Source organism: Pimephales promelas, chromosome 2 (genome assembly GCF_988280905.1).
Source record: "Pimephales promelas chromosome 2, fPimPro1.hap1.1, whole genome shotgun sequence".
Lineage (NCBI taxonomy): Eukaryota > Metazoa > Chordata > Actinopteri > Cypriniformes > Leuciscidae > Pimephales > Pimephales promelas.
The window spans coordinates 14,569,831-14,586,898 of record NC_142770.1 but is presented as its reverse complement, the minus strand read 5'-3'; the positions used below and the strand labels follow the sequence as shown (position 1 = coordinate 14,586,898).

The 17,068-nt window shown below is 34.6% G+C and overlaps 1 protein-coding gene across 11 annotated transcripts in view; it reads left to right on the top strand.

The window, feature by feature from the left end:
• The window catches only part of ptprc (protein tyrosine phosphatase receptor type C), a 35,919-nt gene that overhangs the window by 8,507 nt on the left and 10,344 nt on the right, over positions 1-17,068 (top strand). For 4 of the 11 annotated variants that reach the window (XM_089116625.1, XM_089116636.1, XM_089116632.1 and 1 more), the window contains 3 exons: positions 15,822-15,845; positions 15,950-16,186; positions 16,551-16,745. In XM_089116625.1, the coding sequence (XP_088972751.1) occupies positions 15,822-15,845; positions 15,950-16,186; positions 16,551-16,745 (456 nt within the window). Of the gene's footprint in view, positions 1-1,583; positions 1,644-2,120; positions 2,178-2,604; positions 2,665-15,643; positions 15,740-15,821; positions 15,846-15,949; positions 16,187-16,550; positions 16,746-17,068 lie in introns of all 11 variants that reach the window. The other 7 variants (XM_089116597.1, XM_089116601.1, XM_089116620.1 and 4 more) reach the window with 5 other exon arrangements.

The window sequence follows — 17,068 nt, the reverse complement described above, 5'->3', positions numbered from 1 at the left end:
CTGACCAATCAGAGCAGAGTAGACCAATCACAACAGACTGGGCCATCTGACCAATCAGAGCAGAGTAGACCCATCACAACAGACTGGGTCATCTGACCAATCAGAGCAGAATAGACCGATCACAACAGACTGGGCCATCTGACCAATCAGAGCAGAGTAGACCCATCACAACAGACTGGGCCGTCTGACCAATCAGAGCAGAGTAGACCAATCACAACAGACTGGGCCGTCTGACCAATCAGAGCAGAGTAGACCAATCACAACAGACTGGGCCGTCTGACCAATCAGAGCAGAGTAGACCAATCACAACAGACTGGGTCATCTGACCAATCAGAGCAGAGTAGACCAATCACAACAGACTGGGCCATCTGACCAATCAGAGCAGAGAAGACCAATCACAACAGACTGGGTCATCTGACCAATCAGAGCAGAGTAGACCAATCACAACAGACTGGGCCATCTGACCAATCAGAGCAGAGAAGACCAATCACAACAGACTGGGCTATGGTGACCAGACGTCACAAAAAATTCTGGACAGTCCCAAAATCTAAGCTGTTGTCCCTGAATCCATCCCTAATTGTCCTGAATTGAGTAGTTTTTTTCTGATAAAATATTTAAAATTGTCGTGGAGGTCTTTTTCTACCGTAGTTTCTCTTCTCGTTGTTTCTCTTTTTTTAAGTTCTACCGTAGGCGCGAATTTAGATATGCATTGATAAGCTCATTTCCATTGATTCGTTTGGTTGAGATGGCTGGAACCCCAACACACCGCTAAAAAGCAAAAATGTCTCTGCAGGTCCCGGGAGGACTGGGTGGGAAAGTATCCATGTATCCATAGTGGGCCTAACAATAATATATATATATATTCAAATGATACCCATTTCTAGAATTTCTTAAGCATCATTTCTCTTATATCTATACATTCCTCTGTAATCGTTTTTTAAATGATGAATTACATATGTGTTCTGACAACCCGGTCTCATCCCAAGACGTCATATAACTGACGTTTTCTTGACGTCTTTTGACCATACGTCAATATTCGCCTTTTTAGGGCCCCCTTAAACGTCGGTAGATGAGGTTATGGGATCCTAACTCTACCCCAGACCTAAACCTAACCCTAAACCTAACCCGACACCTAACTGACGTTAGTTGTATGACGGCCCGGGATCGCCATCTACCAACGTTTAAGGGGGCCCTAAAAAGGCGGATATTGACGTATGGTCAAAAGACGTCCCAAGACGTCAGTTATATGACTTTTTGGGATGAGACTGTGTTAGTTCTGACAGCATATCAAAAAAATATGAAAACATGAAAAAAACATCGCAAAATGCAAATAATAAAATGCAACCAGCCACATAATTGTGCATTTAGTAAAGCCCTTTAAAAAGCAGCAGAAAACCCTTCTCTTTGGCACAAAAGTGGTTCTGTTGATTCTCAGATAATTAATCAGTTAATTAATAAGGGTTTATCTTGCACTTTCGAAACCGAACAGTAACGGTAAGTTTCACTTTATGCGGATACTGATGCCTGATTTGAACTTATGGGTCAGAAATATAAATGATATGCTTGTCAATCTATCATTACAGTCACTCCCACCACGTCATCAGACACACCTGCATCTGCCACACCTGCACCTACCCCAAAAGGTAACGCTGACATCACCTCATCAAACTCACTCCTGCATTATTATTATTCTCTCACGCACAATCTCTCACACTCTGACCTCCATCTTCCTATCATGCTGTGCTACAAGCACACCATCACTGAGCAAGTGCTGCTATTCATTTATTTATATTTTATTTATTTATCATCTGAGACCCAAGCAAACCCATATATGCAGGCTTCACATTTAATATCCTGCAATACAGTAATATTAGTCATTTAATTTTGTTAATCAAAAGTTCAGTTCCTGTGCTTTAAATTAGCATTTGTTTAATTCATTCATTCATTATCATAATATAATATGCATTTGGTAATACTGAAATCTGTCCTGGGAACATTCCCGCACTCAACCCGTACAAGTGACCTACAGGGTACATGAAGGTGAATGTAGGTGGTCTGGTCTTCCAGTAATCGTAGATCCCATACTGGATGAGCTAAAATGATCTTGCTTTTCCCTTTAGTCACAGGCCCCTCACACTCACCCACCAATCCAGAAAACTCAATTTCACCCGATGAAGGTAATGATTATCTTCTTTTTTGAATTACTCTCTTGCAGTAAGTGTTTTATAGTCATTCGCAAGTAAGATTTTTCAAGGTGATAAAAGCTGAAATCTTTTTAAAATATCATTTGGAAGGTAAGAATACATATTGAAAAATTATATCAAAAACAATTATCACATATATCTATTAAAGTACCTTTTGTTATTTATATGCAACCAATAAAGTTTTGGTATTTTTGTGCAAATTCATATCATTTAATATCGCTAAGCCTTGTACAATATTGAATGTTAAATATCAATTCAATAAAATTCAGTACTTAGTAATATTTTAATATTTCATTAATATTTGCACACAATTATTTCATATTTTAGTTCATCTTTTTTTTTAATCATATCTATACATAAATGCAATATTTTGTTTGATCAAATGATCATAATCATGCAGGGACCAGTTCTTTCACACCAACCTCACCCCCAAGCAACCTCTCGCTACAAAAAGACACAGGTAACAGTGCGTTTAATGTTGTATTACATATTTTTTATTCATATATCTGTAAAAAAAAAAAAAACCAAAAAAAAAAAAAAAACGTATTTATGAGATTTAATTTGATCAAAATATCATAATCATGAAGGGCCCAATTCTACACCGAACCTGTCTCACACATCAACCTCACCTCCACGCACCTCCTCACAACAACCAGACACAGGTAACAGTGCGTTTAATGTTGTATTACATATTTTTTATTCATATATCTGTAAAAAAAAAAAAAAAAAAAAAAAAAAACGTATTTATGAGATTTAATTTGATCAAAATATCATAATCATGAAGGGCCCAATTCTACACCGAACCTGTCTCACACATCAACCTCACCTCCACGCACCTCCTCACAACAACCAGACACAGGTAACAGTGCGTTTAATGTTGTATTACATATTTTTTATTCATATATCTGTAAAAAAAAAAAAAAAAAAAACGTATTTATGAGATTTAATTTGATCAAAATATCATAATCATGAAGGGCCCAGTTCTACACCGAACCTGTCTCACACATCAACCTCACCCCCACGCACCTCCTCACAACAACACAACACAGGTAACAGTGCGTTTAATGTTGTATTACATATTTTTTATTCATATATCTGTAAAAAAAAAAAAAAAAACGTATTTATGAGATTTAATTTTATCAAAATATCATAATCATGAAGGGCCCAGTTCTACACCGAACCTGTCTCACACATCAACCTCACCTCCACGCACCTCCTCACAACAACCAGACACAAGTAACAGTGCGTTTAATGTTGTATTACATATTTTTATTCATATATCTGTAAAAAAAACCAAAAAAACGTATTTATGAGATTTAATTTGATCAAAATATCATAATCATGAAGGGCCCATTTCTACACCGAACCTGTCTCACACATCAACCTCACCCCCACGCACCTCCTCACAACAACCAGACACAGGTAACAGTGCGTTTAATGTTGTATTACATATTTTTATTCATATATCTGTAAAAAAAACCAAAAAAACGTATTTATGAGATTTAATTTGATCAAAATATCATAATCATGAAGGGCCCAGTTCTACACCGAACCTGTCTCACACATCAACCTCACCCCCACGCACCTCCTCACAACAACACAACACAGGTAACAGTGCGTTTAATGTTGTATTACATATTTTTTATTCATATATCTGTAAAAAAAAAAAAAAAACGTATTTATGAGATTTAATTTTATCAAAATATCATAATCATGAAGGGCCCAGTTCTACACCGAACCTGTCTCACACATCAACCTCACCTCCACGCACCTCCTCACAACAACCAGACACAAGTAACAGTGCGTTTAATGTTGTATTACATATTTTTATTCATATATCTGTAAAAAAAACCAAAAAAACGTATTTATGAGATTTAATTTGATCAAAATATCATAATCATGAAGGGCCCATTTCTACACCGAACCTGTCTCACACATCAACCTCACCCCCACGCACCTCCTCACAACAACCAGACACAGGTAACAGTGCGTTTAATGTTGTATTACATATTTTTATTCATATATCTGTAAAAAAAACCAAAAAAACGTATTTATGAGATTTAATTTGATCAAAATATCATAATCATGAAGGGCCCATTTCTACACCGAACCTGTCTCACACATCAACCTCACCCCCACGCACCTCCTCACAACAACCAGACACAGGTAACAGTGCGTTTAATGTTGTATTACATATTTTTTATTCATATATCTGTAAAAAAAAAAAAAAAAAAAAACATATTTATGAGATTTAATTTGATCAAAATATCATAATCATGAAGGGCCCAATTCTACACCGAACCTGTCTCACACATCAACCTCACCCCCACGCACCTCCTCACAACAACCAGACACAGGTAACAGTGCGTTTAATGTTGTATTACATATTTTTTATTCATATATCTGTAAAAAAAAAAAAAAAACGTATTTATGAGATTTAATTTGATCAAAATATCATAATCATGAAGGGCCCATTTCTACACCGAACCTGTCTCACACATCAACCTCACCCCCACGCACCTCCTCACAACAACCAGACACAGGTAACAGTGCGTTTAATGTTGTATTACATATTTTTTATTCATATATCTGTAAAAAAAAAAAAAAAACGTATTTATGAGATTTAATTTGATCAAAATATCATAATCATGAAGGGCCCAATTCTACACCGAACCTGTCTCACACATCAACCTCACCTCCACGCACCTCCTCACAACAACCAGACACAGGTAACAGTGCGTTTAATGTTGTATTACATATTTTTTATTCATATATCTGTAAAAAAAAAAAAAAAAAAACGTATTTATGAGATTTAATTTGATCAAAATATCATAATCATGAAGGGCCCAATTCTACACCGAACCTGTCTCACACATCAACCTCACCCCCACGCACCTCCTCACAACAACCAGACACAGGTAACAGTGCGTTTAATGTTGTATTACATATTTTTTATTCATATATCTGTAAAAAAAAAAAAAAAAAACGTATTTATGAGATTTAATTTGATCAAAATATCATAATCATGAAGGGCCCATTTCTACACCGAACCTGTCTCACACATCAACCTCACCTCCACGCACCTCCTCACAACAACCAGACACAAGTAACAGTGCGTTTAATGTTGTATTACATATTTTTTATTCATATATCTGTAAAAAAAAAAAAAAAAAAAAAACGTATTTATGAGATTTAATTTGATCAAAATATCATAATCATGAAGGGCCCAATTCTACACCGAACCTGTCTCACACATCAACCTCACCTCCACGCATCTCCTCACAACAACCAGACACAGGTAACAGTGCGTTTAATGTTGTATTACATATTTTTTATTCATATATCTGTAAAAAAAAAAAAAAAAAACGTATTTATGAGATTTAATTTGATCAAAATATCATAATCATGAAGGGCCCAATTCTACACCGAACCTGTCTCACACATCAACCTCACCTCCACGCACCTCCTCACAACAACCAGACACAGGTAACAGTGCGTTTAATGTTGTATTACATATTTTTTATTCATATATCTGTAAAAAAAAAAAAAAAAAAAACGTATTGATAAGATTTAATTTGATCAAAATATCATAATCATGAAGGGCCCAATTCTACACCGAACCTGTCTCACACATCAACCTCACCTCCACGCACCTCCTCACAACAACCAGACACAGGTAACAGTGCGTTTAATGTTGTATTACATATTTTTATTCATATATCTGTAAAAAAAAAACCAAAAAAACGTATTTATGAGATTTAATTTGATCAAAATATCATAATCATGAAGGGCCCATTTCTACACCGAACCTGTCTCACACATCAACCTCACCTCCACGCACCTCCTCACAACAACCAGACACAGGTAACAGTGCGTTTAATGTTGTATTACATATTTTTATTCATATATCTGTAAAAAAAAAACCAAAAAAACGTATTTATGAGATTTAATTTGATCAAAATATCATAATCATGAAGGGCCCATTTCTACACCGAACCTGTCTCACACATCAACCTCACCCCCACGCACCTCCTCACAACAACCAGACACAGGTAACAGTGCGTTTAATGTTGTATTACATATTTTTTATTCATATATCTGTAAAAAAAAAAAAAAAAAAAAAAACGTATTTATGAGATTTAATTTGATCAAAATATCATAATCATGAAGGGCCCAATTCTACACCGAACCTGTCTCACACATCAACCTCACCCCCACGCACCTCCTCACAACAACCAGACACAGGTAACAGTGCGTTTAATGTTGTATTACATATTTTTTATTCATATATCTGTAAAAAAAAAAAAAAAAAACGTATTTATGAGATTTAATTTGATCAAAATATCATAATCATGAAGGGCCCATTTCTACACCGAACCTGTCTCACACATCAACCTCACCCCCACGCACCTCCTCACAACAACCAGACACAGGTAACAGTGCGTTTAATGTTGTATTACATATTTTTTATTCATATATCTGTAAAAAAAAAAAAAAAACGTATTTATGAGATTTAATTTGATCAAAATATCATAATCATGAAGGGCCCAATTCTACACCGAACCTGTCTCACACATCAACCTCACCCCCACGCACCTCCTCACAACAACCAGACACAGGTAACAGTGCGTTTAATGTTGTATTACATATTTTTTTATTCATATATCTGTAAAAAAAAAAAAAAAAAACGTATTTATGAGATTTAATTTGATCAAAATATCATAATCATGAAGGGCCCAATTCTACACCGAACCTGTCTCACACATCAACCTCACCTCCACGCACCTCCTCACAACAACCAGACACAAGTAACAGTGCGTTTAATGTTGTATTACATATTTTTTATTCATATATCTGTAAAAAAAAAAAAAAAAAAAAAAACGTATTTATGAGATTTAATTTGATCAAAATATCATAATCATGAAGGGCCCAATTCTACACCGAACCTGTCTCACACATCAACCTCACCTCCACGCATCTCCTCACAACAACCAGACACAGGTAACAGTGCGTTTAATGTTGTATTACATATTTTTTATTCATATATCTGTAAAAAAAAAAAAAAAAAAAACGTATTTATGAGATTTAATTTGATCAAAATATCATAATCATGAAGGGCCCAGTTCTAAACCGAACCTGTCTCACACATCAACCTCACCTCCACGCACCTCCTCACAACAACCAGACACAGGTAACAGTGCGTTTAATGTTGTATTACATATTTTTTATTCATATATCTGTAAAAAAAAATAAAAATAAAAAAATAAAAACGTATTTATGAGATTTAATTTGATCAAAATATCATAATCATGAAGGGCCCAATTCTACACCGAACCTGTCTCACACATCAACCTCACCTCCACGCACCTCCTCACAACAACCAGACACAGGTAACAGTGCGTTTAATGTTGTATTACATATTTTTTATTCATATATCTGTAAAAAACAAAAACAAAAAACGTATTCATGAGATTTAATTTGATCAAAATATCATAATCATGAAGGGCCCAATTCTACACCGAACCTGTCTCACACATCAACCTCACCCCCACGCACCTCCTCACAACAACCAGACACAGGTAACAGTGCGTTTAATGTTGTATTACATATTTTTTATTCATGTATCTGTAAAAAAAAAAAAAAAAACGTATTTATGAGATTTAATTTGATCAAAATATCATAATCATGAAGGGCTCAATTCTACACCGAACCTGTCTCACACATCAACCTCACCCCCACGCACCTCCTCACAACAACCAGACACAGGTAACAGTGCGTTTAATGTTGTATTACATATTTTTTTATTCATATTTCTGTAAAAAAAAAAAAAAAAAATTATTTATGAGATTTAATTTGATCAAAATATCATAATCATGAAGGGCCCAATTCTACACCGAACCTGTCTCACACATCAACCTCACCCCCACACACCTCCTCACAACAACACAACACAGGTAACAGTGCGTTTAATGTTGTATTACATATTTTTTATTCATATATCTGTAAAAAAGAAAAGAAAACGTATTTATGAGATTTAATTTTATTAAAATATCATAATCATGAAGGGCCCAGTTCTACACCGAACCTGTCTCACACATCAACCTCACCTCCACGCACCTCCTCAGAACAACACACCACAGGTAACAGTGCGTTTAATGTTGTATTACATATTTTTATTCATATATCTGTAAAAAAAAAAATGTATTTATGAGATTTAATTTTATCAAAATATCATAATCATGAAGTGCCCAATTCTACACCGAACCTGTCTCACACATCAACCTCACCTCCACGCACCTCCTCACAACAACCAGACACAGGTAACAGTGCGTTTAATGTTGTATTACATATTTTTTATTCATATTTCTGTAAAAAAAAAAAAAAAAAAAAACGTATTTATGAGATTTAATTTGATCAAAATATCATAATCATGAAGGGCCCAATTCTACACCGAACCTGTCTCACACATCAACCTCACCTCCACGCACCTCCTCACAACAACCAGACACAGGTAACAGTGCGTTTAATGTTGTATTACATATTTTTTATTCATATATCTGTAAAAAAAAAAAAAAAAAAAACGTATTTATGAGATTTAATTTGATCAAAATATCATAATCATGAAGGGCCCAATTCTACACCGAACCTGTCTCACACATCAACCTCACCTCCACGCACCTCCTCGCAACAACACACCACAGGTAACAGTGCGTTTAATGTTGTATTACATTTTTTATTCATATATCTGTAAAAAAAAAAAAAAAAAAAAAAAACGTAATTATGAGATTTAATTTTATTAAAATATCATAATCATGAAGGGCCCAGTTCTACACTGAACCTGTCTCACACATCAACCTCACCCCCACGCACCTCCTCACAACAACACACCACAGGTAACAGTGCGTTTAATGTTGTATTACATATTTTTTATTCATATATCTGTAAAAAAAAAAAAAAAAAAAAAACGTATTTATGAGATTTAATTTTATTAAAATATCATAATCATGAAGGGCCCAGTTCTACACCGAACCTGTCTCACACATCAACCTCACCCCCACGCACCTCCTCACAACAACCAGACACAGGTAACAGTGCATTTAATGTTGTATTACATATTTTTTATTCATATATCTGTAAAAAAAAAAAAAAAAAAAAAAAAAGTATTTATGAGATTTAATTTGATCAAAATATCATAATCATGAAGGGCCCAATTCTACACCGAACCTGTCTCACACATCAACCTCACCTCCACGCACCTCCTCACAACAACCAGACACAAGTAACAGTGCGTTTAATGTTGTATTACATATTTTTATTCATATATCTGTAAAAAAAAAAAAAAAAAAAAAACGTATTTATGAGATTTAATTTGATCAAAATATCATAATCATGAAGGGCCCAGTTCTAAACCGAACCTGTCTCACACATCAACCTCACCTCCACGCACCTCCTCACAACAACCAGACACAGGTAACAGTGCGTTTAATGTTGTATTACATATTTTTTATTCATATATCTGTAAAAAAAAAAAAAAAAAAACGTATTTATGAGATTTAATTTGATCAAAATATCATAATCATGAAGGGCCCAATTCTACACCGAACCTGTCTCACACATCAACCTCACCTCCACGCATCTCCTCACAACAACCAGACACAGGTAACAGTGCGTTTAATGTTGTTTTACATATTTTTTATTCATATATCTGTAAAAAAAAAAAAAAAAAAAAAACGTATTTATGAGATTTAATTTGATCAAAATATCATAATCATGAAGGGCCCATTTCTACACCGAACCTGTCTCACACATCAACCTCACCTCCACGCACCTCCTCACAACAACCAGACACAGGTAACAGTGCGTTTAATGTTGTATTACATATTTTTTATTCATATATCTGTAAAAAAAAAAATAATAAAAAAATAAAAACGTATTTATGAGATTTAATTTGATCAAAATATCATAATCATGAAGGGCCCAATTCTACACCGAACCTGTCTCACACATCAACCTCACCTCCACGCACCTCCTCACAACAACCAGACACAGGTAACAGTGCGTTTAATGTTGTATTACATATTTTTTATTCATATATCTGTAAAAAACAAAAACAAAAACAAAAAACGTATTCATGAGATTTAATTTGATCAAAATATCATAATCATGAAGGGCCCAATTCTACACCGAACCTGTCTCACACATCAACCTCACCCCCACGCACCTCCTCACAACAACCAGACACAGGTAACAGTGCGTTTAATGTTGTATTACATATTTTTTATTCATGTATCTGTAAAAAAAAAAAAAAAAAACGTATTTATGAGATTTAATTTGATCAAAATATCATAATCATGAAGGGCTCAATTCTACACCGAACCTGTCTCACACATCAACCTCACCCCCACGCACCTCCTCACAACAACCAGACACAGGTAACAGTGCGTTTAATGTTGTATTACATATTTTTTATTCATATTTCTGTAAAAAAAAAAAAAAAAAAAAAAACTTATTTATGAGATTTAATTTGATCAAAATATCATAATCATGAAGGGCCCAATTCTACACCGAACCTGTCTCACACATCAACCTCACCCCCACACACCTCCTCACAACAACACAACACAGGTAACAGTGCGTTTAATGTTGTATTACATATTTTTTATTCATATATCTGTAAAAAAGAAAAGAAAACGTATTTATGAGATTTAATTTTATTAAAATATCATAATCATGAAGGGCCCAGTTCTACACCGAACCTGTCTCACACATCAACCTCACCCCCACGCACCTCCTCACAACAACCAGACACAGGTAACAGTGCGTTTAATGTTGTATTACATATTTTTATTCATATATCTGTAAAAAAAAAAATGTATTTATGAGATTTAATTTTATCAAAATATCATAATCATGAAGGGTCCAATTCTACACCGAACCTGTCTCACACATCAACCTCACCTCCACGCACCTCCTCAGAACAACACACCACAGGTAACAGTGCGTTTAATGTTGTATTACATATTTTTTATTCATATATCTGTAAAAAAAAAAAAAAAAACGTATTTATGAGATTTAATTTGATCAAAATATCATAATCATGAAGTGCCCAATTCTACACCGAACCTGTCTCACACATCAACCTCACCTCCACGCACCTCCTCACAACAACCAGACACAGGTAACAGTGCGTTTAATGTTGTATTACATATTTTTTATTCATATATCTGTAAAAAAAAAAAAAAAAAAACGTATTTATGAGATTTAATTTGATCAAAATATCATAATCATGAAGGGCCCAATTCTACACCGAACCTGTCTCACACATCAACCTCACCTCCACGCATCTCCTCACAACAACCAGACACAGGTAACAGTGCGTTTAATGTTGTTTTACATATTTTTTATTCATATATCTGTAAAAAAAAAAAAAAAAAAACGTATTTATGAGATTTAATTTGATCAAAATATCATAATCATGAAGGGCCCATTTCTACACCGAACCTGTCTCACACATCAACCTCACCTCCACGCACCTCCTCACAACAACCAGACACAGGTAACAGTGCGTTTAATGTTGTATTACATATTTTTTATTCATATATCTGTAAAAAAAAAAAAATAATAAAAAAATAAAAACGTATTTATGAGATTTAATTTGATCAAAATATCATAATCATGAAGGGCCCAATTCTACACCGAACCTGTCTCACACATCAACCTCACCTCCACGCACCTCCTCACAACAACCAGACACAGGTAACAGTGCGTTTAATGTTGTATTACATATTTTTTATTCATATATCTGTAAAAAACAAAAACAAAAACAAAAAACGTATTCATGAGATTTAATTTGATCAAAATATCATAATCATGAAGGGCCCAATTCTACACCGAACCTGTCTCACACATCAACCTCACCCCCACGCACCTCCTCACAACAACCAGACACAGGTAACAGTGCGTTTAATGTTGTATTACATATTTTTTATTCATGTATCTGTAAAAAAAAAAAAAAAAAACGTATTTATGAGATTTAATTTGATCAAAATATCATAATCATGAAGGGCTCAATTCTACACCGAACCTGTCTCACACATCAACCTCACCCCCACGCACCTCCTCACAACAACCAGACACAGGTAACAGTGCGTTTAATGTTGTATTACATATTTTTTATTCATATTTCTGTAAAAAAAAAAAAAAAAAAAAAAAAACTTATTTATGAGATTTAATTTGATCAAAATATCATAATCATGAAGGGCCCAATTCTACACCGAACCTGTCTCACACATCAACCTCACCCCCACACACCTCCTCACAACAACACACCACAGGTAACAGTGCGTTTAATGTTGTATTACATTTTTTATTCATATATCTGTAAAAAAAAAAAAAAAAAAAAAAAAAAAAAAAAACGTAATTATGAGATTTAATTTTATTAAAATATCATAATCATGAAGGGCCCAGTTCTACACTGAACCTGTCTCACACATCAACCTCACCCCCACGCACCTCCTCACAACAACACACCACAGGTAACAGTGCGTTTAATGTTGTATTACATATTTTTTATTCATATATCTGTAAAAAAAAAAAAAAAAAAAAAACGTAATTATGAGATTTAATTTGATCAAAATATCATAATCATGAAGGGCCCATTTCTACACCGAACCTGTCTCACACATCAACCTCACCTCCACGCACCTCCTCACAACAACCAGACACAGGTAACAGTGCGTTTAATGTTGTATTACATATTTTTTATTCATATATCTGTAAAAAAAAAAAATAATAAAAAAATAAAAACGTATTTATGAGATTTAATTTGATCAAAATATCATAATCATGAAGGGCCCAATTCTACACCGAACCTGTCTCACACATCAACCTCACCTCCACGCACCTCCTCACAACAACCAGACACAGGTAACAGTGCGTTTAATGTTGTATTACATATTTTTTATTCATATATCTGTAAAAAACAAAAACAAAAACAAAAAACGTATTCATGAGATTTAATTTGATCAAAATATCATAATCATGAAGGGCCCAATTCTACACCGAACCTGTCTCACACATCAACCTCACCCCCACGCACCTCCTCACAACAACCAGACACAGGTAACAGTGCGTTTAATGTTGTATTACATATTTTTTATTCATGTATCTGTAAAAAAAAAAAAAAAAAACGTATTTATGAGATTTAATTTGATCAAAATATCATAATCATGAAGGGCTCAATTCTACACCGAACCTGTCTCACACATCAACCTCACCTCCACGCACCTCCTCGCAACAACACACCACAGGTAACAGTGCGTTTAATGTTGTATTACATTTTTTATTCATATATCTGTAAAAAAAAAAAAAAAAAAAAAAAAACGTAATTATGAGATTTAATTTTATTAAAATATCATAATCATGAAGGGCCCAGTTCTACACCGAACCTGTCTCACACATCAACCTCACCTCCACGCACCTCCTCGCAACAACACACCACAGGTAACAGTGCGTTTAATGTTGTATTACATATTTTTTATTCATATATCTGTAAAAAAAAAAAAAAAAAAAAAACGTATTTATGAGATTTAATTTTATTAAAATATCATAATCATGAAGGGCCCAGTTCTACACCGAACCTGTCTCACACATCAACCTCACCCCCACGCACCTCCTCACAACAACACACCACAGGTAACAGTGCGTTTAATGTTGTATTACATATTTTTATTCATATACCTGTAAAAAAAAAAAAAAAAAACATATTTATGAGATTTAATTTTATCAAAATATCATAATCATGAAGGGCCCAGTTCTACACTGAACCTGTCTCACACATCAACCTCACCTCCACGCACCTCCTCGCAACAACCAGACACAGGTAACAGTGCGTTTAATGTTGTATTACATATGTTTTATTCATATATCTGTATTCTGTTATTAACTGAAAATTTGTCATATAAAATATCTGTGGACGGCTTGAATTTATTGGTTGAATGAGGCATTTTGGATTTAGTGAATGAACAAATTCGAAGTGATATAACAAACTAGACTTTTGATGAGTTTTTAAAACATCGTTTAGAGAACCTAAACATATGAATGCATCAGGTTGCATTGATTTGTATAGTTTTTCAACCATTCTTTTTTTGCATTGTGATAATATTATTTACATTTTTAGGATATATATTTTACAATACAAATCATCTCATGCATCTTATACAGGACTGTGTAAAAGTATTTATATGATAAACAAGGAAAAGAAAAAAAGGAAGGAAAGACTAATAATTCTATAATAATAATAATAATAATAATAATATCAATATCATCATCCCTACTACCACCCTCTTTGATAAAAATGTATAGCAATAGTGATAAAATGCAGATTATAAATGAAATAAGAATACAGCTTATCAAATATTACACATCCAGAGCCAGCATTTTGAGAGGTCTTTTGACAATTCAGGGCCGTGGGGAGCTCGTCCTCACATCATTGCACATATGCGCCGTGCTTTCAGTTTCGGTTTTCAATTCGATCAAGTGTTTATGTTCTCTTCTCTATATTGGATTATGAAATTAATAAACCTCCCCTTTCAATCAGATTGAAATTTAGGATCGAATAAGGTGTGATTGAGCAGCCTATTCGATAACTAATGTATTATTTGGGCACAATATACACAATAACAGCCTAGCTGTTCTGTCATCCCAGACCGGTGCCAGCGCTTCCACCGGGCCGCGCGCGGGTGTGTGTTTGTGTGTGTGTCCATACCTGGTCCATACCAGACACACAGCCAGTCTCCGTTCAGAATCGATTGGTTCACGGAAATTGGTGGTCTTGTTTTTAATATGTGGCTCCAGAATCGCTAGCAAAGCATCAAACTGTCCCACTGACATTCTGAGGTAAATTTTGAATCGCTCAGGATAAATTCGCAACTCCTTCATAAGGTGGAACTCCTTCCTCTCGGCGCAATTTCAGGATTGGATGGACGTAATAAAAATGTTTCTCTTTCTTCTCTTTTCAATAAGAGAGAGGGCAAAAATCATCCTCACTGCTTGACGAATCCATTTGGTATTTTTGCGTTTTTTCCAGCAAACGTTTAATAAATACGCAACGGACTCGGTGTGCAAGGTTTCTATGCGTGACGAATTTTTAGGCTGACGAACACGAAAATACGCATACGAAAATTTCGTACTCAGTGTGCAATGGCCTTTAAGTCATATAAATACTTTTGCATATTGTTGCGCTTATAAGATAAACTTGTAACCATTATCATTTAGATGAATTATGTAAACCTGAATACAGCCAAAGTACTCTCACCCGCATGCAAGCATTTATTTTTGTGAAGCAATAGAGTGAGCTAAATGAGTTTGCAGTACTTCAAATGCCCGGGTCAGCGAGTTTTAACTCTTTTATTGTCACTTATCACCTCAACAACATTCAGGGAGCGTTACCACCTTACCTACAATCACCACCACACTTCTCACCTCAAGTCAATCCAACTCAACCTTACCCCCACCCACCACCAGTCTCACCATGGGTAACACCACGCTCTCTGTACACATCTTTACTGCTTATTGTGATCAAATTCCATGATTAACTTAATTATGTGCTTTTCTCAGGTACCTCTGAAGACCCAAATAAATGTGAGTGTTTGTTTATTGCACCTGTTGTATGAAGTCAACTGCGATTGTGTTGTTCAGGACATATAGTTATTAATTTGTAAATGTTCCTACACACTTTCACACAGGTAAATACGACCTTACGATGAAAGGAGCTGGAGAAAAAGCTTACGAGTTGAATATCTATGGCTCCCCTAACCGAACGTACAATATCACGTTAATGGATAAGAACGGAATTGTGAAGAAAATATCATCTGAAACTGGTCCCGTTGAAATACCGTTTGAATGGTTAGAACCTTGCACTAATTACACTGTCAGTGTAAATGGTTGCGACCCCAACACAACAATGACTTTTACTTCCAGTGGTAAGTGTGTTACACTGGCAGTTAAAACACTACTCAAACAGCAAGCTATGGGACATACTGTACACTGACCTCAAAAAAAAAAAAAAAAAAAAAACACACACATTTGGACACTTAAGTCACTCTTAAACTTTTCTGGTTTGATCATAGTTGTAAAAACATAAAAATAGGCTACTGGTTTGACAATTAGTAACTTAAAGCCAAACATTTTTGAATGTGTTTTTTTTTTTTTAAGTATCCAAATACTTTTTGGGAACTTTGTATAATTTCTTTTGACAGATTGGAACAAGAACACACAATGTATATGTCAGCTCTTGAACTGCCCATTTGCATTGATTTTGTTTTGTTTGTTTTGGTTTTTACACAGAAAAAGGAAAAAGTGATCCCAATTTTTTTGTGACAAATGTGACCGAGGAGAAAGTATGTTTTAAAGGAAATTTCAGTGATAAATGGAACCTGATTAAATGTTTTGAAATAAATGAGAATGACTCTTGCAAAGTCAAATCGGACGACATTAAATTGGACACATGTGTCTACCCAATAAAGGTCCTTATGCCCCCAGGTTTGTATTCAATAAACTGAATGGATGTATCATTATAATTAATTTGTCATTATGAAAAACATTCTCCATTTTTAAATAATACTAATAGTAATACATTTTTACAGCTCTTTAATCACAAATGTCTCTTTTTCACATCATGAGTTTGAATTTGAGTAGAACCGGCCACAGTACACGGGAAGCCGAATTAGAATTGAAATGATATTAATTGCAAAAATAAATTTCTAGAGCATTTCAATCACTGGAAACTCCCCAGATGTTCTGTTTTTAAACAGTTTAAACATAGTGTTGTGATCTCAGACCTGCATTTTAATCAACTGGATGTT